This window comes from Macrotis lagotis, chromosome 1, assembly GCF_037893015.1.
Source record: "Macrotis lagotis isolate mMagLag1 chromosome 1, bilby.v1.9.chrom.fasta, whole genome shotgun sequence".
Taxonomy (NCBI): domain Eukaryota; kingdom Metazoa; phylum Chordata; class Mammalia; order Peramelemorphia; family Peramelidae; genus Macrotis; species Macrotis lagotis.
In genome coordinates this window covers 437,964,202-437,988,100 of record NC_133658.1, presented here as the reverse complement: position 1 = coordinate 437,988,100, position 23,899 = coordinate 437,964,202, and the positions used below count along the sequence as shown (strand labels likewise).

The 23,899-nt window shown below is 33.6% G+C and overlaps 1 protein-coding gene and 1 pseudogene across 2 annotated transcripts in view; both read right to left on the bottom strand.

The window, feature by feature from the left end:
• The window catches only part of LOC141506480 (folliculin-interacting protein 1-like), a 48,797-nt gene extending 36,280 nt beyond the window's left edge, over positions 1 to 12,517 (bottom strand). For both annotated transcript variants that reach the window (XR_012473903.1, XM_074213302.1), the window contains exons 1-6: positions 12,322 to 12,517; positions 11,021 to 11,129; positions 6,735 to 8,456; positions 3,653 to 3,700; positions 1,484 to 1,529; positions 201 to 1,167 (exon numbers count right to left, since the gene is read on the bottom strand). Coding sequence is in view for 1 of the 2 variants with exons in the window: in XM_074213302.1 (XP_074069403.1) it covers positions 201 to 244 (44 nt within the window). In the remaining variant the exon portion in view is untranslated. The remainder of the gene's footprint in view (positions 1 to 200; positions 1,168 to 1,483; positions 1,530 to 3,652; positions 3,701 to 6,734; positions 8,457 to 11,020; positions 11,130 to 12,321) is intronic.
• The window catches only part of LOC141504390 (folliculin-interacting protein 1-like), a 281,771-nt pseudogene that overhangs the window by 147,519 nt on the left and 110,353 nt on the right, over positions 1 to 23,899 (bottom strand).

Genomic DNA, 23,899 nt, shown 5'->3' with positions numbered 1-23,899 from the left:
TTGTGTTTAGCATCCGCAAAAACTGCGAATGTCAATTTCTCTTCTAGAAGTAATTCGAGGGGAAAATATATTAGAGGATCATTGCCAAAATATTATTTCATGAGATTTTGCCCTACATTTATGAGGGAAACCTTGAGGAGATGCAGAAGGGCTAGCATGCCAAGATGCCATTCTTAAAGTGTCTTCATTGAGTTTCTTACCTGTAACATGTCCCAAGGATCCAGACTCTCGTGCTGCTGCACATACTCCAAAAAGGAAAAGAAAAGAATGACACATGAATAAAATATTGCAGTTTTTATCTTTGATATTTATTTGACTAACTTAAGCCAGCATACATAAAGACTCCTATAAAATACTGAAATGTATCAATGACAAAGGATACTGAAAGGTTTGGTAACATTACATGGGGATTTTCACTTTTAGGTTTCCAAATCCAATTCAGTTTGTGTTACCAGTGCCGATAGTCTCTTATATCAATTTTTTAAATGGCACATTTATTAAAAATAAAGACTAACAGTATTGTACTAATTACCATAATGTATTAACTTCAACAAAAGTATTCACAAGAAAAATCTTTCACAATTCATATTCCTCAAAGAGGAGGTTCAACAAAAATAATGAGATAATCAGAGGTAACTCCCTTACAATGAGTACTCACTACATAATAGTTTGATAAAAGTATTTACAACTGAACCAAAATTTATAAAGGTTGAATGATACTGACAACAATATGAGACCAAAAAAGTTTAACATTTTTTAAACAATATCAAAGAGAAAAAACACTTCATTTCTTTCAGTTGTTAGCATTTTCACCAAGGTCAATCTCATTCTTATTAAGTGGAGTTTTCATGTGTATTCAGTAACAGAAGTTTCTGATGTCTTTTTGTGCCTGTTTATTAGCAAACAAAAAGAGAAATCATTATATTCTGGAGTTCATGCTCCCACATGCCAATATCTCTCCTCTACCATGATCTTCATATGCTGTCCAACTTCTGAAAATATAGGGTGTGACGCACAGCAGGGCCACCTAGAGGAGGAAGTTGTGGACCAAAGAGACCAAGTCCTCCCGCATCTTGTGCTTGAGCTTCTCCTGGTCCAGCTTCGGCCCCAGGTTCTCCATCCGGAACATGCTGCCTTGGATCCCTCCCTTGCGAGCCGCGACTCCCTCTTATATCAATTAAGAAATGAACGCTCACAGTTAGAACTTTTTAAATAATCTTTTAACCTGCATATAAATCAATGCAAGATTTAATGTTTAGTTGAAAATAATAATAACATTAAAAGTTGTGTTTAGCAACCGCAAAAACTGCGAATGTGAATTCCTCTTCTGGAAAGAATTCAGAGGAAAATATATTAGAGGGTCATTAACAAAATATTATTTGATGAGATTTTGCACTACATTTGTGAGGGAAACCTTGAGGAGATGCAGAAGGGCTAGCATGCCAAGATGCTATTGCTAAAGTGTCTTCAATGAGTTTCTTACCAGTAATATGTCCCAAGCCCACATGCTTATGCTGCGGCACATACCCCTAAAAGGAAAATAAAAGAATGACACACGAATAAAATTTTCCAGTTTTTATCTTTCACATTTATTTGACTAACTTAAGCCAGTATACATATTGACCCTTATAAAATACTGAAATGTATCAATGACAAAGGATACTGAAATGTTTGGTAACAGTATATGTAGATTGTCATTATTAAGTTTCCAAATCCAATTCAGTTTGTGTAACCAGTGTCCAGAACTTTTACCCCAAGTGGATAAAAAAAAAAAAACAAAGAACAATAGTACTGTCACAAACCTATACAGTTACCCCTCCTTTCCCATACAATGCAATACCCACAACAGTCTTAACAGAGAAAAAATGGATTCCAATGGCAATATTCTAGTTCTGCTCTTCCCTCTAGCAGTACAGATGTATAGAAGTACAATGAAAAGGAAACTCTGGGAAACTCTGCACTGTAACATATGCTTTATAGATCGAGGCTAAGGAACTGACAATGAAGCCCTTCTTACCTGAGCAGTAAATTCAGAATGAAGGAAAACAAAAACAATAAGTAACTTTACAGAAAATGAGGATTTAGCTGTTTGAGAGTGAAAAGTTTGAGGACACGTTCTCTTTCCCTAATCCCCAGAGGATACTAAGGAGATAATGGAGTGGAGGTCTTATATTACTTTTCCTTAGTCCATTTCCATGGGAAGGCAGTGAAGGCTCCCTCTAGTGGCATGGGAAATATCATGGGGTGAGGACTGGATGTCTGCTCTCCAGAATTTGGATTACAGGAGAAAACAGGGATTTTGAAGATGAAAATGTTTAGAAAGATTAAATGGTCTATCAGAAAGTTGGCACATGTGCCAGTTCAAACCCAGACAAGGCCCTTTAGTACCTCTTTCGATGAATGGGCTCAATGGTTCATGGTGGAAGCAGTTACTGGTTTTCTTACTATTGGCACAAAGTGGTATAATCCAATTAGACCTATATCTGCAGTATATGATGAAGTTAATAAATAAAGAGCACGAAATTCTATCAAAAATTTGTGGCCTGGGGTACGGATCAATTAATGAAGAGATAAATGATAGGCAAAAAAAAGTCAGTTTTTATTCTGAAGATGAGAATTTTTGAATTAATTTGAGGAAGATATTGCTGGTAAAGTATTAAGACCAAGTAATTAATTAAATGAAAATGGGGGAGTTGTGAGGAATGCAGGCCATTATTGGGCTTCACAAGATGTGGAGGAGTGCAATAGAAATTTGTACCACATTTTACATAAAAGGTGCTTTGCACACATTTTTCAACTTGATTCAAAGTTGGTTGGCTAAATTTCAATTGATCTACACAAATATCTAGGGAGGTTAATTAAAACAAGAGTCACAATGAGATACAGAAGTGTTCACATACGGATATAATGCCATTTACAATCCATTGAATGCAGCTTATATTAGGAACCATCAACTCTTATTTATGAACTTGAACAATGAAGAATCTCTGAATAAATTATTTAAAAATTTTGTAATGCAAAAGAATGTCAACCAATGAGTTAAGAGTACAAATTCAGCAGTTTTTAAACTTCCACACATTTGTCAATATATTTATTGACCTTTCTGTTACTTGGGATTTTGTAAAATAATCTAACACATTATAGGGGCAGACAACTGAAAGTCGACTTATTCCATATAATATTAACTTTGCAGAACAAATATAATTTTATTGTGAAATACAATGCTTATTTCTCCTGAATAATCTCTTTATTCACTAGTTCAGTGTGATAATATAAATGATGAAAGCATAGACAAAAAATATGTATCAAAATATCCTGATTTTTGGCCGCTATTCTCTTATATCAATTGAGAAATGAACGCTCACAATTAGAACTTTTTAGATAACCTTTAGCCTGCATATAAATAAATATAAGATTTAATGTTTAGTTCAAAATTTTAATAATAACATTAAAAGTTGTGTTTTACTCCCACAAAAACTGCGAAAGTCAATTCCTCTTCTGGAAACAATTCAAGGGGAAAATATATTAGACAATCATTAACAAAATATTATTTCATGAGATTTTGCACTATATTTATGAGGGAAAACTTGAGATGCATAAGAACTAGCATGCCAAGATGCCATTGCTAAAGTGTCTTCATCGAGTTTCTTACCTGTAATATCTGCAGAGCCTGCAGAATCTTCTGCCGCTACACATACTCCTAAAAGTAAAACAAAAGAATGACACATGAATAAAATATTCCATTATGTACCTTTGATATTTATTGGACTAACTTAAGCCCTGATACATATTGACCCTTATAAAATACTGAAATCTATCAATGACAAAGGATACTGAAATGTTTGGTAACAGTATATGTAGATTGTCATTTTTAAGTTTCCAAATCCAATTCAGTTTGTGTTATCAGTGTCCAGAATATTTACCCCAAGTGGACAAAAAAAAGAGAACAATAGCAATGTCTCAAACCCATACAACTACCCCTAGTTTCCCATACAATGCAATCCCCACAACCTTCTTAACAGAGAAAAGTGGATTCCAGTGGCAGTATTCTAGTTCTGCTCTTCCCTCTAGCAGTACAGATGGAAAGAAGTACACTGAATAGGAAACTCTGGGAAACTCTGCACTGAAACTTATGCTTTATAGATCGAGGCTAAGGAACTTCCACACATTTGTCAATATATTTATTGACCTTTCTGTTACTTGGGATTTTGTAAAATAATCTAACACTTTATAGGGGCAGACAACTAAAAGTCGACTTATTCCATATAATATTAAATTTGTAGAACAAATATAATTTTATTGTGAAATACAATGCTTATTTATCCAGAATCGATATCACCCACATTTCAAAGATTTTAAGAGTAAATATAACTTTTACTCTATATTCCAGACTAAAGATGAACAATAATCATTTTAAAGGAGTAATAATTAAAGGAATTGTGATACTAAGGGGGATAACAAGCAAAAGAAAAATGACCATCTTATTATAAAAGCAGTATTAAGGGATATTTTTGTCAGGACTAAACTAAAACAATTCAATTTATGCCGAAAACAAATTAACAATAATCAATGTGTAACCCTTACTGTTTTTACGATGGAACAATCAACTTATTTTTCGGTTTTAACATACTATCCAGTAAACTTAGGGGATGGTGATAGAAAATGAAACAGAGAAAGAAGAGGAAAATTTTTAAAAATCAGTCTTAAAATTTTCTTTTATATGTGAATTGAAATATATGTAATGTATGTGATGTATTCTGAGGACTCAAGAAAGGTCTAGAAGAATTACTGAATGTGCTACATTTAGTAGAAAGCATTGATAATCATTGAAATTCACAGAAGGTTACATTCTAAAAACAGCATATATGATAATCATTTATGTAACATTTACATAACATGAACACTCATTCATGTTCAAGAAATGCTTGGTATCTTGATATTATTTCCAACCTTTCATATATAATTTCAAGCCCTAATGATTCTTAAGTACTTTCAGTGGAACCCTCTGAGAGACATGTTACACAGACAACAGGGCCCTGGATCCAAAAATACAAAACTGTAACAATCCATTCTCCCAAGGAATTTATATACTTAAAGGGGTGAGGGGAGGGGGAAGGAGATCAAAAGAGGAGGAGAATTATAATATGTACCGAGATGCTACAGCTGTGGAAAAATGAGAAGGGAAAAGATGAAAAATGTTCTAGTGAATAGAGAACTGTCCTTGCTGTTAGAAAGAATTGGGCTGAAGTGTAACTTCTGGCACAGAGCAGTTGTGTTCACAATATACATATATATATATATATATATATATATATATATAGATATATATATATATATCGATATAGATATATATATAGATATAGATATAGAGATAGAGATAGAGATAGAGATAGAGATAGAGATATAGAGATATAGAGATATATAGATATAGATATAGATATAGATATAGATAGATAGATAGATATAGATATATGTACATATATATAATTTACCCTCCTTCGGTTTCTAAATAAGATTCTGAGGTTAGCACAGAGTTACCAACTTTGATCAGTAGAAAGAATTTCTAGGCCAGGAACTCCCTTTACCAATGAACAAGAACAAAAGGACAAGCAATAGGGTATTAATTGAAGGATTTGTGTGAAAAGCTTACTATCTAATATCTCTCTATATAAGTTATGGGTATTTTGATGAAAATATTAAATGGGATTAGGTAGACTTTGAAAAATGTCATGCTACAAATTCTTAGATCTTAAAAAGTTAGATATATGATTTAAAGTCACAGAAAATGCAAGAGTTGTGTATTCGTTATAATTAATATTAAACAGATTATAAAAGTACACATCTACTAAACTGTGTCCTATTCACGGTACAAGTGGAAGAAATGCTTCATCTCGGATGAGGTCGCACATATGTCTTTCTCCATGGATGCTATAGTGTTGATAACATTAAGTCCTAGAACCTTACAGGGTTGTCTCAATGATAAGCATTAGGATTAAAAAGAAATCAGTCTACCAAAACATTCAGTTAGAACTAAATTAATTTAGTGACAGTGGTCATTGATCATATTGAACATCATCAATTAATCTAAAAACCAGAAAGCATTAATGCAGCTGTTACTAAAATGCTAGGCACTGTGCTAAAGTAATGGACAGAAATTGCTTCTATCCTCAAAGAGTTCCAAGGTAGACAACATACATCTCATCATCTAAGTAATATGCAAGATGGTTCTAGCAGCTAGGGTAGTTAAAGACCTCCTACGAAAGATGATATTTGAGATGAGTGCTGAAAAAAGACAAATTCTAAAGTGAAATGAGCATGGAAAACATTGGACTGAAACAAAAAGGAACACAAGGATGGGAGTTGTACATGTTAGACAAAAAGTTTGAGAAGGTAGTGGGTAGATGAAAAGGACTTTATATGGCAAAGAAAAGTCTAGATATTGCTCTTCTTCTTAGTGCCATTTTGTCGACTTCCTTTGCACCATGAGAGCCAAGTGGAGGAAGAAGTGAATGTTTAGGCTGAAACGCAAAAGGAGAAAGATGAGGCAAAGGTCCAAGTAACCAGCCGCTATCAGCCACAGGAGCAGAGATGGAATGCTGGTTGTTGACATTCTTGGGACAGCAGAATCCTTCAGGAGATAGACATCATCATCCACACTACTAAAGACTCTACAAGCTTTACCATCTGATAAAGGACTCTATTTGACACACCTCCCTGGACAAAAAAGGACATACCATCTTTTAATGCAGATCCTGCCTCCCTGCCTCATGTTTGTGCGCTATAGGACTCTTGTCATTCCGCACTGGTTGTTTTCCTTGTGGCTAAGTGTAGCACATCTGCATACTAAATCCTCAAAACTATGGGAAAAAAAAGAAAGGTCTAGATATGAAACTCGAAGTATAATGTGGAGCCTCTAAAGCGTTTGGGGGAAGGGAGGAGTGACACAGTCAGAATTTGGAAGCTTTGTGAAGAATGAATTGGTGATATACACTTTAGCAGCTTTGGGCAGGATGGTTTTAAATGGGAACAGGCTTGAGGGAGGGAGACAAATTAGAAGGCTGTTGTAAATATTCTAAATAAAACATGATTTAAACTGAGTAAAGAAGGCAAAACACAAAAGAGTTGCTGTGAAAGTAGAAAAAGAAATACAGTGGCCATTGATCCAATATGTATGGGAAGCAAGAACGAGGTGAAAAAGTATGGCATTAAAACTGAAGATGTGGATAACTAAAAGGTACCTTCAAAATTAAAAAAAAATGGAGAAAATGGATTTAAGGAGGGAGATAGTACATTCTATCTTAGATATGTTGAGTTTTAAATGTTTATGGGACCCCTTGAAAGGCACAGAAGAGTGAATTTGGACACACCCAAACCGTGTTGTGCTTTCAATGACTTCAACCTGTTTTCCAGCACAAAAACCACATTTTTTTTTCAAAAAAATTTTTTTTCAAAAAAATGTTCACCTAATGATAACAACACTGATTTTGGAATATCACAGATGCTAATGAATCAAAGCTATAGGACAGATGCATGATGCACTGAAGTAGGTTTGAGCTTGTTTCTACTATGACCTACATTTAAGAAGTAATATAAAGGCTATTAATGAGGAAATAGAAAAAGGAGGTAGGTTGATATGCAGTAAGGAATAAGGGATGAAAAACTCTAGTGTTTTGAACTAAAAGAATGTTTTAAAAAAGCCCAACAAAACCTAGATGAAGGTGACCAGCACATTAGACAGAAACTTCCTATTGGATCCTTGAAGAAGGTCAAAGAAACAGCATGTACAAAAATGGCATAAGATGAAGGAATACCTAAAAAGAACCAAGATCTATTGGATGGCCATATTACATCATCAGAAAATGGAAAATATAAAATTTATATGGTTATATTATTGGGCAATTCTTCCAATATTTTATTCACTTCAATGTATATTTCAAATTCTGTAAATATATTTCCAGAGTTTTGGTGTGGTACACACTTTTAGAAATGGAAAATCAGCTCTGTGAAACATGACTAATAAGACTGAGTATTCAAAAAATAATGAGAAAGAGAGATAAAAATAAAAATTAACAGGTGATAACATTCAAAGACTAAAAATAAGCCCATGCAAAGAATACAAAAAGTAGGAAATATTCAAAGAGAATTTACAGGTAACAAAAATGTTGTAGATTTTTCAAAAATTCAAAATATTATCACCATGAAAATTCCTATGGAATATTATTATTTATCTGAATAACTAAGGGGGAAAGATACTGAATCATGTTCTGTCCTGTTTCTTTCACCCTAAACAGGGTTTGCTTTAATTTTGTTATTTCCTTTCTCTTGTGGAAATATCTCTTCCATATATCCAGCAACATCAGGAATAGAATGGTGATTACTTTTCTTCTCAGCAATTTTGGGGATGTGGGGAACATCATTTTTCTCTTGCTGTGTCCTATTAATTAATTCTTTAAACACTGTGGAAATAAAAAAATGAAAATTGCAATTTTTTCTTACTAGAAATCTATTCCCATGACTGAAAACATATACAATCAGTATGTGAGAAATGATAGCCAGCTATTGAAACTTTCTATTTTTCTTTACTCTTTATCATCATCATCATAATCATCAATGACATTTACATCATCACCTTCATAAATGACATTTATGAAACACAAAGCCCTTTTCCATTTATTATTGAATTGAACCTTCAGAGGTACCCTTTTAATGAAGGTAATATTTATTGCCATTTATAGTAAGTAAAGTGAAGTCAGAAAGTGATTGGTCAAAGGTCACATAGCTGGAAAGTGTCTGAGTTAGAATTTGAACTAAAGACTTCCTGATTCCAAAATAGCCAAACATTTTCTACAGAAGGGCCCTGTGTTAGTGGTAATCATCAGTCATCTAGTGAAAGTAGAAAGCAGATGGCTCTTTCCTTAAAAGAGTTGTCTGAGTAGAAAGAGGTTGGATGGTAGTGACAAAGAGATAGTAGTAGCAAAATCGAGAACGTGGATAGAAATGTGGGGTGAGGGAGGAGTAATTGCTGAGGGTAATGCAGAGATTGTGAAATAGAGGATAAAAGAACTGGCAGAGTTGGCAACAAAATTGAATGAAGGTCAGTAGGAGAGACAACTCTTTGGGAAAGAAAATGAGTTCTATTTTGTACATGTTTGTTGAGTTGATTTCTCGAAGATATTGACTTTGAAATGTCCAACAGGCAATTCATGAAGTGAGAAAGACAGGAGTTGAATATATGGATGTATGAGTCATTCTCTAAGAGGTGATAATTAAACCCATAAATGTTGATGAGGCCTCCAAAAGAGTGTGTAGAGAAAAGAGAACGTTCAAGCTGGAGCCTTAAGATACACTCACAGTTATGGAGAGTTATTTGGATAATTAACCAGCCAAAGAGAATGAACGGTCGGTGAATCAGGGAAAAAGTATCATCCCAAAAGCCTAGAGAGAAAAGAGTGGTCACTAATGTCATATGCATCAGAAAATTCAAGAAGAGTGGAGACTGAGAAAAGGTCAACATATATGATAATTAAGGCACTATGAATAACTGGATATAGGAGCTTCAATTGAGTGATGAGACCAGAAGCCATATTACTAAGCTGAGAAATGAGTAATGTGGAATATTTAATCATGTGTGAACATGTCAAAATGCCTCTGGGCAAGTCAGTTATCCTTTTTTCCCATCTGCATGATGAGAATGTTTGAATGGATAAACTCAATGTTCTTTCCAACTCTGACATATAGGTACTATAGGTTTTGCATATCAGAAAATATCACCTGAATATATACCACTCTCTAACTATTAAATATTTTACATTTTTGCTCCAAATCCTAAAAATATAATTCTATATTCTCACTCTTTTATTGTTTAAGTGCAAGTACTTAAGTATGAAATGAAATAAAGACATTAAAAATATATTAAAGCTTATTTTTGTTCATTCTTCTACAAATGAATGGTTATGGCCAAAACTGATTGTAGTCATTTTAAATCATATACAATTACACACAAATGTGCGTGTAAAAAAATACATTTGTTTACATTCTGGTGAAAAAGAAAGACCAGCATAGTACACAAAGACACAAGTGTGAGTTGATTTAATTTACATAACCTCTTTTATGTTAGACTCAGTCATCAGGAATAAAATACTCAACATAAATCCACTAAAAGTGAAACCAACATTTTAAGTTCTTTTTTCTTTAATGTGGTAAACTTGGAATTAGGAAGATTTTGCAAGGGGGGAAAAAGGAAAATAATGATTTTACTAAAATAATTCCATGAAGGCCTTGCAAGGACAGATTCCTGGGGAGCCTCATGAGAAACACTCTTCCATATTGACTTATCAGTATCCATTAAAAACCACTTTGTGGATTAAGTCATTCAATTAGATCTATAACCATTCATTATCTAACCTTCAGGTCTCCATCTTTTTTTATACAGATAACATGAAAACCTCTAATAGTTTGCTAAACTCTTAGGAAAATACAGCAATATTCCTCTAACAGTCTATTATTAACTCTAAAAAAAAAAGAAAAATCAGTAAATAGGCTTTCTTTAGCAACCATCACATTTTTGTCCAGATATTCAAAAACACATCTCTTAAATAAATACAATCTTGGAATTTTATGCAAACTCTAATCTGTTCCCTTTCCTGAAAATCAAGATATTTGTCCTGCTATGTTTCTTACTTTTCAGGATCACCAGAAGTAGAGTATGTAAGGCCTGGTGACTTGACTTCATGGAAGGTGTATCTTAGGTGCTTTCTTAAGATTCCTTTCAAAATTTAAATTTTTCTATTAATACAATTTTTGCTTTATTTTTCTGTAGTCTAAGGATCATTCTCCTCGACAAAGGAAACAGAAGTCCCTGCCTTTTCTCTGCCATCTGATATTACTGTTCCATTTTGGTCATAGGTTTTGTTCCTTAATTCTCCTTCTCCCCACCCCCAAATGTAGCTTTAAACAAAACACTTACCTCTTTCCATTGAGAAAAAGTTTTCAGAGGAGTTTCTTATGCAACAAAACTCACCAAAAATGTTGGTCTTTAAAGTAATAGAGAGATGAGTATTATTCTCTAATATTTCAAGAGCCTTCTGCAATGTAATATTCTCAAAATTTTGTCCATTAACTTCCATTATCTAAAGGAAAAACAATGTATTAGTAACCAAATGAAAAAAAAATTACATTAAGAAATACTAACAATGATAAGGTTTTTGCAGTTAAGCATCATAGATTTTGTGAATGTAATTTCTAGTTAATATGCAAGACAGAAAAGTGGACCAGTGAACAGAATATAAGAAAACTAAAATATAGCCCCAGAAATGTACTGGCTGTATCACTAAATTTCTCTAGCTCAGTTTCCTTATGTGTAAAATGAAGATAATAACAGCACTTGTATTTCACGGGCATTGTGAGGATAAAAGGGTTAATATATATAATATAATATATATATGATCTATATTATGATATAAAAGAGTTAGATATATAAATGTATAATTAAATACATATCTATAAAGAAATAAACAGTGCAAAATTTGAAAGAATTTTAACAGATTTAAGAGTATTATTAAACTAACTTGGAATTCTTTCTCAGACCTTTCATAACTGATGAGCCTGGTGAATACTTAGCCTTTATCAGTCTCCATTGACCCATCAGTGAAAGGGGAAACAAAAATACCTACCATACAAGTTCATTATTAGGGTCAAATCAGATAATGTACTTATAGTGGTCTGAAAAGCTTAAGAGTGATTTCATAAATGTTCTGAGTCACTATTATTTCTAAACAGAAATATTTAGTTTAGTTGGCTTACTCCAAAGGAGCAGCAATGGATTTTTTTTTCATCAGCCCTAGTTCTGCATCAGTGAATGGAAACTAGTGGACTTCTACTATTTCATCAGGCCACACTCACTTTGGTTACTGGCAATGCTGTTCACACAGGAAAACCGCTGAGTTTGTGTACTGCCATGATACTAAAGAAACTGGATGAATATTCTTTTTTAAAATACAAAAGTATCATAGTTTTGAAATACTAATAAAATTTTGCTGACTGACTGAATTTCTTTAAGGATAAGATGATTAAGGATTTAAGGGAGGGAGGGAGAGGGCACGGTGAGTGAAGAAACAGCAAGATAAAGGATGAGGAAAGGCAAGAGGTGAGGAAGGAAGTGATCTAACAATGTTAGGAATCTCCTATGTTTAGAGTAATCGACATGGTGCTTTTGTCATCATATTTGCGATGAAATTTCATGAAATATTTATGTTTATTAAGTTTAAGAGAAAAATGTTATAAAGATTTTTGTAACTAGAAATATTTTTTACATTTTTTTACCTGGTCTCCTCGTTTTAGTCCACATTCAGCAGCTTTGCTACCTAGTTCTATTCCTTCCACAAAAATACCAAACCCCTCACTTCCTCCAATGAGGCTGAACAAAAGTGGTGACTCTTGGGAAGTCTTCTGAAAAGTAATTTGTCTCCATTTAGCCTTTGCAGCACAGGCAATATTTAATAAACAAAAGTACCCCTTCATTTTTCTGTAAATAAAAATAGAAAACTGTCAATTTTTCCCTTAAAATATGAAAAGATTTTATCATTAAAGTATTTATGGACAAAATTATCTATTAATAACCACACTATTATAATTGATTCAGATGAAGAGGTGGTCCTCCTACTTGCCAAGGAAAACCTCTCCACATGTAGCCATATTCTATCCCTTTCCATCTTCTTTAGAATACTTCCCACTTTAACATTCCTACTCTTTCTATCTACTGACTGCTTCTTTGCTGCCTCGGAAACTTTTCATCCATTCATCTCAGCTACCTCTCATCCTATAGGCTCTCTTCTCTGTTGTGGCTAAACTCCTTGAGAAGGATGTCTACAATCAGTGTCTCTCTCCACTTCCTATGCCCTCAACTCTCTTCTTAAATCTGGATAATCTTGCTCTCAAGATCATCATTCAACTGCAACTGCTCTCTTCAAAGTTACAAATGAAGTCTTTTTAAAGTAAATTTTATTACATGTTTTAGGTTTTTATAATAATAATTTTGCTCAGTAGTCCTCCCCTTTTAAGAAAATCTTCCCGTATAACAAAAGTACTTATTAGGGAAAACAAAGGAAAAGGGTGAGAAAATGAACACAACTGATGAATGCAATGAAGACAACTAGGGCCTTCCCACTAGGACTCTTCCAGAGTTAAAAACCTCCCAATTAAGAGCAATTCTTCACACAATAAAGGATTAAAAATGGTATCTGACTCACTGTCTGTCATTATAAAATAAAAAGTGTATTAAGGTTGTTAAGAATAAGTGGAGGTGAGGACCTCTGAATCTTGTGAGCAACAATACAATGGGGTGAAGATTCTCTGATAGCAAAAGCTCCCCAGAACAAATAATGTACCAAGGACAGAACAACCTCAAACACCTTTTAGATCCACAACACTCAGAATATGAAAAAAAAGGAAACTCTTCCCCAAAATAGAAATCCTGGAATGGATGGTCACTCACCACTCTTCTCCTACCTCCCACATTATTAAGATAAACTTTCAGTCCTAAGAACATGACACAGGCTTACACCAAAACTCACTCCAGCATCCAGGGTCCCCCCACACCTTTATTTTTTTAGAGATTCAATTCCAGACCTAATTTCCAGTGTGAAAATTTGCACAGGCCTCAGTGATTGGCATGACAATAGTCCGTAAAAATAGCCCATTAAAACCTGCCACAGGCCCAATCCAGAAGCACTACCATTGTTAAGTTCTGACCTGCTCCTACTGGAGAAAACAGGCACTGAACTGATAATGAAAGAAATGAGGAAGACTGGGAGAATGTTAGATAACCTAGATAGGTGAGAACTTCTTGGAAGTTGAGTAACACTGCACTAAGCCTGGGGAAAAGACAACACCATTCATCTGGGATCAATTCTGATCATTCAAGTCATTTGGGACAAAAATTTAAATCTGGTGAACCAAACTATCCCTAATGTGGAAAAAAGCTAAAAGGATTTGAGATCCAGTACCCAGTAGATACAAAATAAGTGGAGAAGTGTTTGATAAAGATTGAGAGTATCAAAGAATTCAGAAGGAAGAAAACCCAAAGACTTTGAACATGAACAGAAAAATCACTAGGAAAAACTCTAAGAAGAGAAAGAAATATAATCTCCAGATCTAATCAACAAGCTCAGATATCTATAATTAAATATTGCAAAATAAAGGAAAATAATCCAACACTTGAGACGGGATTCTGTGAAATGTGAGGAAAACATGGAATCACAATATGCTATTCCTGAGAAGTTCAAAGAGAAATGAGAATTATGATAAAAAAAATTTATGTCCCACACAAAAGATATGATAAAAGAAAAACTTGAATCTGCACTGAGAAACTCAATATTACAAAAAAAGAGTACAAAGGGTGGCTAGTTGGCCTAGTGGATGGAGCACCGACCCTGGAGTCAGGAGTACCTGAGTTCAAATCCGGCCTCACTTAATAATTACCTAGCTGTGTGACCTTGGGGAAGCCATTTAGCCCCATTGCCTTGCAAAAACAAAAACAAAAACAAAAAAACTAAGTAAAAAAAGACAGACTGGGAATGCAGATACACAGAAGTGAAAGATAACTTAGAAGATAAGAAGCTAAGAGCAAAAACATTACCTTACAATGTAAACCAAACACACAGATTTCAGACAGGATACATAGAGACAGTCTAAGGATCATGGGTCTCCTATAAGAACATGACCCAAAAAAGGCCTTAACATCATTAATACAGAAAATAATAGAATTGGTCAGAACTTCTGAACATAGAAAATGAAACTCCAATTGAAAGAATTCATAGCTTGCCACCAGGAAAAAGAAAGACAACCAAAGTGTAAACTCCAAGATACATAATGGATTTTTAGCAATTCAATTCAGAAACAAATTCTGCAAGTCATAAGGAGAAAAATCTTTAAACACAAAGGAAAAGATAAAAATAATGCAAAAATATTCTGCATCACTAGAATAAAAGGAACAGGGCAAGGAAAACATGTATATGAAAAGCACTGGAGCTGAGAGTGTAGCTTAGGTAACCTCTGCTGAAAATCTGAATTTAACCATGAGACAAAGGATGGACATTTGATAATAAAGAAGAGTTTGAAGTATTTTAAGAAAGAATACCAGAACAGAAGAGATTATTTGCATCTTGAACACCCCAAACAAAGAAATGCAAAGGAATGACTAAATGCAGGGAGCAAGACAAATAATAGCAACAGAGTGAAAATAGAGAGGTCAAGAAGATACTTTGTTTCTAAATGTACACAAGGAGACAGGGATGAAGGAAGAAATCTGGGAAGGATATCAATTAGGAGGTGAATAGGGATCATATAAGGACAGAACCTATCAACATCCTGCCCATAGATAAACTCTTAATTTCAGGGAGTACATTAAAACATGAGAGGGTGCATAAGAGTGGGGGAGGGAAACAGGTGGCTGGACAGGAGTGAGATACTCCAAGACCAAATCAAACATTAGCAAAGAGGGAGGGTGGAAGGGTTCAACAAGTCTTATTTTGGAAATAAGAGGAGGGTTCCACAACTGAATGTTCCTATGAGTAAAGAAAAATCTTTAGTGAAGAGAGATAAGAACTAAACAGTCCTGGGTGTTTTTGGTGCTTGAAAAGTTTATTTATCCTGTGATGGCAACCTTGAGGAGGAGAAGTGTATAGATACATAGTTTTCCAGGTAAATTAAAAAAAGTCAATAAGAGATGGAATAGATCACAAGTGGGGGTAGGTTGCATAATCATGAACATTGTTGGGGAGGGATCCTATCATGGAAAAGGGTCATCTTTGACACTTGCAATAAATAATTGGCAGTGTTCTGGAAATGCTGTACAATCGAAAAAGGGTGATCCATGGGGCAATCCTACAATGCAATGACAGAAAGTACTTACAGGTAAGACCCTAGAATGAATACCTTAGAAGCTTTGAAAATTTGAATAATATAGACAGATAGAAGAAAGTTTAAAGTAGGGGGAGGAAGAAAGAGGGACAGAGAGAGAGAGAGAGAGAGAGAGAGAGAGAGAGAGAGATACAGAGAGAGAGATGGATGATTATAGAGGTCACGAGTCAGAGAATGAAGATCTAGAGTAAAAAGGAGAAAATGGATGATGAAGAATGTGATAAATACTTTTGGAAAAGAATATAAAAATGAGAAATTAAAAAATGAATAGGCCTAGCAAAAGTGGAGAAGAAGGGGGAATATCAAACAAGAAGAGGAGATGAAGAATGACGGGAAGAGAATTAATGGTGAAAAAAAATTAGAGTAAGCGACTGCAGTAGAAGAGGAAACTTCAAACGGAAAGGCTTCTGCACAGAAAACATCAATGAGTCTAGGAGAAAAAGAGAAGAGGTCAAATGTCTCAGTATCAAATTTGCATCAAATCTCTGATACCTAAGATATATTGAAAAAGTAACAAATACATATAACTAATAACTGGCTATTCTATCATAGCTAAATAATCAAAGGATATGATAGTTCTCAAAAGAACAGCAAAGTATTCACAATCACATAAAAATGCTCTAAATCAGGGCAGCTAGGTGGCATGGTGAATAGAGTACCGGCTCTGGAGTCAGAAGGACCCGAGTTCAAATCTGTCTTCAGACACTTAATAATCATCTAGCTGTGTGGCCTTGCACAACAATTAACCCCATTGACTTTCAAAAACTTAAAAGCAAAATGTTCTAAATTAATGATAAAAAGAGATTTGTAATTGAGAACAACCCTAAAACTTCACCTCACAACATAAAAATTAATAAAATGGCAAGAGTCAATGTTGAAAGTGTTAGAAAGTTAGGCACTAATATAGTAATGGATCAGATGTGAAATGGCATCATCGCTTTATAAAAAACTATTTGAATAATACAAATAAAGTGATTAAAATTTCTGTACAGTTGCACCTCATTGAGTTTTTATCCCAAGTAAAGATATGGATAAGAAGGTAATCCTCATACACTCCAAAAAATTTACAACCAAGACTATTAAGAATTGGAAACAAGTACACAGTCAACAATTGGGAATGACTAGAGAAACTGTATTACTTGAAAGTAATGGCATATGTGAGAAGTGATGTATGATGAATGTATAGAATCAAGGAATGATTTTGATAAACTGAATCAGAGAACCAAGAAAAAATATATACACAGCGACTATGACACTGGAATTGGAAAGAACAATGACACAAACACACACAAATCAAAAGTAAAAGGAACACAATTATAAAGATCAAGTGGGACTCAGATGAGGAGATATTAAAGAACAATCCCAACCTATGCCTTTGTGAAGGTATTACATGTTATATTTTCTAAAGTTTTTTCAATGTATCAATCAGTTGTGCTCATTTTTTCCCCCCTCCAAAAAAGTACTATTCACTAAATGTAAATAGCTTTGAGGAAAGTTGACCCTGAATATTATGTGATTTAAAAAACCGAAAATATCCACATAAACTTAAAAAAAAGAATAAATGGAATGCTTTACTTGGTGTTTAATGTTGAGAATAAAAAGTAATTAGTCAGAAAACAGTTTGAGATGATGTTTAAAGTTAATATGATACACACTCTGTTTCTAGGGAGCAATATATTTATACTAATTGTCTTAACAAAATCAAAAAAATATATACTAATTGTCTGCTATGCGGTAGATACCATTTACCTTAGACAGAAGATACTCACAAAAGCACCTTCCTCCTCCTTATGTCTTGGGCTAGAGACAAGTTCTGGTCTTGCATTGAATAAATTAATTACTGATTGCTCTAACCTCCTCTCCCCAAAAGACCTAACAACTTAGCACTTAACTTTATTTTCTGATGACTTTATATACTTAATACTAATCATCTGTATCATATAACAAGGTCTTTAAGATTAAAAGCCCGTCTTTCAAATTTGATGGAAAGGAAAGAACACTGTATTTCAGAGAACAGGCCTTATATTCTAGTCATCTATTTTTTATGACTTGGGCGATGCATCAAGTTCCATATTTATATAATGAAAAGGTGACACTGAATGATACCTAAAGGCCTTTCTGGTTCTAAATTCCATGATTCTGTTTCCCCTCATTCTTTCTAATACTTAGTATAAGGGTAAACATAGAGCATATGCTTGTTTAGTTCTAACACAAGAAAGGAAAAGGAAGGGGGGGAAAGCAAAGGAATCATAAATAAGACACACAGAGAATTCACACACTCAATTCAATTATTTGCTATAAATTATTTTTTTCATAAGCTACCACTTTCCTTGTTTACCTAATAATTCTCAGTATCAACAACCTGCAGCACAATCTTTGTACTCTCTCACCTCTTTTTTTGCTCCTAGAGGTATACATGGATGATTCAAAGAAACTGTTGAAATGGGAATAACTTGTCATATATTGCACAAATATTAAATGACTAACAGAACTTACCACAACAGTTCTGTGTCTGTGTTATCTGAATGACACTAACTGAACTATCACCCTTTTCCAAAGAAAATAAGAAATTAGAAAATAAAAATTATCAAGTCTTACTGTATTTTCTAGATTTTTTTCAAATTCTTCTAGAAATCCAGTCATAGAAGGATCTTCAAAATCACTGAAATGATTATTTACCCATAAAAGCACAACTCGTGTGACCTGAAGAAAAAGGAACAAATCATGGAATAGAATTATGATAAAGAACTCTTCACAATGAATTTTCATTAAAGCAATTCTAGCAGCTTGGCCACTAATCATTTTAAATCCCCACTATAACACATGCTAACAATGGAGCAATTAGGTTATTACTACTAAAGAGAAAATTTTGAAAATCTTTTATAAAGCAATCTTTTTTTAAGCATAATTCCAACTTGAAGGAAAATAAACCCAGGTTTAATTATGTCTAAAGTTAACCACCACCAAATGATCATGATGGGTTTTAAGGGTATGTAAGAAGAGCTGGTTTAGGACTAAGAAAGACACTACTATTACATTTTTTAAAATTTCATGACTATTTGTTAAGCATTCCAAAATTCCCATAGATTACCATATTACAGTGGGACTTGGGAGTCTAAAGACCTGGATTCAACTCTCAAACTTATAATAACTATACATAATCAATAACAAATCATGCAGCTGAACCAACTTAAATACTTTTTTAGTTTTTTATCTGCAAAATGGATATAATAATAATAATAATCACACAATGTACATCACAATTATTTTTAATGACATAAGAGCTATAAACTTTAAAATTCTATAAAAATATCACTTGCGTGTTTGGAATGAAAAGGAATTTTTTTCCCATGTTGCTGAAAGTAAGTTTGGGATAATTATGTACTGTAAAATGAACAATTATATTGTCCTTTTTTCTTATTAATATTGGTAAGACATCAAAGAAACAAATCTTTAAGCTTCCTTCAAATTAAGTTAAAACTTATTAGATGAAAACTATGGGTTACTTACAACTGAATAATATGCCTAATATCAAAGGTAACTTCAGTCAGATTCACTCCTCATTCTGTGTGTTATCTTTAATTGATTAAGAAATATACAGTTGCACATTTCAAAATTGCTAGTTTTATGATCTGATTAATACTCATCTGTTAAAATACTACTTTACAAAATTTGCTGTAGCAAAATCGCATATTCTGCACTGTCTCTCAACTCTAGATTTGAGTAAATAAAAAGTGATATTGTACAATTTTCTTTCAAGGATAAGTGATTTCCTTATTAAAATCCAACATAAGGATACCAAGGTAATTATGACCTAAATTTCTCTTTTCTTAAAATAAGTTATTTCCCACTTAGATTGCTAAGATATTTCTTTTTCACTAAAAGCACAAGCATACCCTATCTTGTAAAAAGAGAACTATTCATTTAATACAACCATATTATTCACCACAGGACCATGAACCAACTTAAACACAGCATTTCTAATTTTTGGTATTCATCTGGAGAAGAAAATTCAAGAGATAATTTCAAACATGGTGCTCCAAGATCATATGAGGTCTTACTGAAATAATTTTCAAGTGATTATAGAACACTCATATTCAGAAATATTATTAAGTCTCCTTTGGGCAATAATTTAAAGGAAATTTTGTCTTTTTTTGAGATTTTAGAAAAATTCCTTTATTCTCTCTTGGAAACTGACTGACTCAGCCTTCAGTGTAAGTGTTCTTTTCCCAGAGTTCAATCTGTCATTTAAAAAAAATCATATTAAGACCCTCAGAAAACAGCTTGTTCTTTCTTTAAAAAAGTTGAGATTACTACCATCCTCAGTCATCATGCAACTCTGCATGTTGCTAATTTAGCCTGCAAGTTTTAAAGACAGTCTCCATAAGAGTCATTATATTTCTACTCAAAACTAAATGACAACACTCTTATTCTACTCAAAACTAAATGACAACACATTTCACGTTTAGACCACTAACTGTTGCATATTACATTCACAATACCAATACATCAATTCAACATTAAAAAATAGTTACTCTAACATCTTATCATAAAACCAACCTTGTCTCTTAAGCCATCAAATTTGAACCATTCCAATAGTTTATAACTGACTTCCAAGGGGGTTTCAAGAAAAGTCCTATATGTCAAAAGAAAATCTTCAATGTAAGTTGGGTCCACCACTGTATGTTCTTCTATTAAACACATGATGAGTTGTTCAGGTGTTGCCTAAAAATACAACGATAAATATTTTCTAGAAAATGACTTAAGGAATAGCTTCGCATTACTATTTCCTTCTCAAATGATCAGAAGTGACAGTCACAAATTCTCTACCTTATATCATTTGTGCAAAAGATATCAAATTAACACGCCTATTAACAAAGAAAATAGATTCAAGGAACAGTTATATTTTATTAGAAAAGCCCAGAAGTTGAAAATAATACAGGAGGCATAGGATTTTATTTCATGTCAACAGATAAGATGTGATAACAGCTTGGGGGTATAGTATTAAAACCTTAAATGTGAAATAAAATATACAAGAAGAAAAATAATCAGTTCCCAAAACTTGAAGTAGCAAGTGGTATGGGAGAAAAGACTCATATAAATAATGTTCTTGTAATGTACATTCCTCTCCTATCTAGGTATAGTACTCTCGAGCTATTAGAAGATCTACAAGGAAACATCCAATCATAAATACAGCTCAAGATAATGTTTCATACTCTAAAAAGCCAGGGGGTTTTACAGTTTCTCCCCTTTCCATACTTCTGAATTCACAGATTCTTTAAAGGCCTTAAATAATTGCATTAAAGGAATCTCATTGTGAGAGAAGGGAGAAGCTATGTTATTTCAGGAAAACTTAAGAGCTGGGGAAGAAAAAGGAAACAGTACTTATAAATTAGTCCTTTATAAGAAAGGTATTTTAAGTCTAGGATGTCGAGGCCTACCTATATCTGAGTTTTTCAGCAGAGGGAAGAGAAAGAAGCAAGTAGTTTGAGGATATTAGGAAGGAGGGAGGAAGAAGGCTAAATATTTCCTCCAAAAGAGCAAGCATATATCATTTCACCATCACCCTAAAAATATCTCCCTACCTATTTACAAATCTTCCAAAATATCTTTTTAATTCTTTCACTCTTCCTAACCCTACTCTGTAACCTCAGATCCCTACAAAATCACTTTTAGCTACGCTCCTCCTCAGACATTTTCTCAAACCAGATTAACATTATACTATCTCCTGTTATTGAATTCCTTCTTCCCTTATTGCTCATTATGCTTTCCAAAATCCTAATTGATGATTAAGCTTCTTTACTATTATATATGTAATCCTGTATAGAATTAGAAGGAAACACAAAACCATGCTGATTGGGTCTACTAATCTCACCTGAGTCCTCCACACAACAAGATAATTCTACTATCACCCTAACTCATCTAGCACAGTAGTTACTCCAAAATCTTCTTTCTCTTCAGGTTCTCACAGAAGTGCTTTCCCCACTCCATTTACCGAAAATGTCTTCATTATTCTGCAAAATAAAATGACCCTTTTATCTGAATTTCCCTCTTGTTCTTCTCCTTAACTCACATGCCTCTGGCATTGTCCTCTACTGTAATCTTCTCCTTCAATCCTTTTATAAGAAAAGCCCAGAAATTGAAAATAATACAGGAGGCATAGGATTTTATTTCATGTCAACAGATAAGATGTGATAACAGCTTAGGGGTATAGTATTAAAACTTTAAATGTGAAATAAAATATACAAGAAGAAAAATAATCAGTTCCCAAAATGACACTTTTGTATGGACAAGACATCTACCCCTAGATCCCATTGATGCCCATATTCTTCAGGAGATTATCCTCACTGTCATCCCTGTCCCTAATCTTTAATCTCTTCCTATCAACTAGTTCTTTCCTTGATGGCTACAAAGAAATCCAAATCTAAATACGTAAAAATCTCATTCAATAGATTCATGCCTGCCATCAATCAATCTATATTTCTTTCTCCTTTTCCAATCTAAAATACTTAAAAAAGCATTCAGTGAAGGCATCTTCCTCATCTCTCATCTTTTTCTATACTTTCTTCATAACGGTTTGTGACTTGTTCGTTCAACATAAATTGCTCCCTCTAAAGTTACTAAATGAAAACTTCAATGACCTCTTCTTGATTTGCATCCTTCTTGACATCTTTCTACTATTTAACATTGTTCATCACCTTAGAAATTAAGAACTTCTCATTGACTCTTCCACTAGATCTTCACTGATGTCAATTCCACTAACATCAAAGGCTTCTTTCTTGGTGGTCCTTGTCTCTTCTCTCTAAACTCTAATCATTATCCTCAATTTTCATGGTACAATAATTATTTCTGTAGCAGAGGTTCTTTCTTGGTGGCCTTTATCTTTTCTCTCTGAACTCATCATTATCCTCAATTTCCATGGTACAATAATTATATCCATACCAGATTTATTTATCCATGTCTTCCTCCTGAATATGGTGTCACCAACTATCTGGTAGATATTTCAAACAAGATATCCTGTAGGCATCAAAATTTTAACATGTCTCCAATAGAAGGCATTATTCTTCCTTACAAAATCTATCCTTTAGAACTTCTCGACTACCCCATCATAACCAGTCTACCAGTCAACGATATTCAAAACCTTGATTTCTTCTATTCTTGGTTTCATCTACCATCTAGCACTCTGTATTTATCTTCTATGATCTAGAGGCAAAGGCTGTTCTTCCTTGTCTCTGAATCCTCAGCAATTAGCTCAGGAACTGGCATACAGGAAACACTTATTAAATTCTTGATGAATGACTGAGAGATTCTTCCAAAGCTTATGCCTAACTGGCAAAGCTTTGAAGAATTCAAAGTCAACATTCCCTCCATAATGAGGCATCTGCAGGGGAATTTAGTGACTAGCGAAGCTGAAGGGAAGGGAAAATGTCAGTGCCACATTCAATTAAAACTATTTCCCAATATTGTCTCAATGTTTCTAAAGTGAATTATATATATAAATTATCAATTAACACGTGTAATAAAACCTTTTATTTAATCCTTCTTTTCTGCCTTCCTGTGACTTTAGACCAAAACAAGAAAAAGGATACAGAAAGAGGGCAGAAATTAGAGAAGGGAGAAATTGTAGGTAGAAGAAAAATTTACAGCCTCCACAACTTTGCTCATCGTGAACTCTGTCTACCTTTTGCTGAGCCCAAATTACTAAAAACTGTTTACTGAGATACTTCTACAAAAGCTCAAAGATCTGCAAAAGCACATGGCTTCCCAGTTTGGGGTTATTCTGTTTTGCATTTTAGTAAGGTTTAATTTAATGAAGTATTGATACTAATCTAAAAATTCATTAGCTAATGAATAATTAATAATTGCTAATACTTAATGAATCACTAGCAAGATACAGCAGGAAGAACTAGAAGAGAGAAATCCCTTTCAAAGTGACCTCAGACAATATAAAATACCTGTGAGTCTATTTACCAAGGCAAAC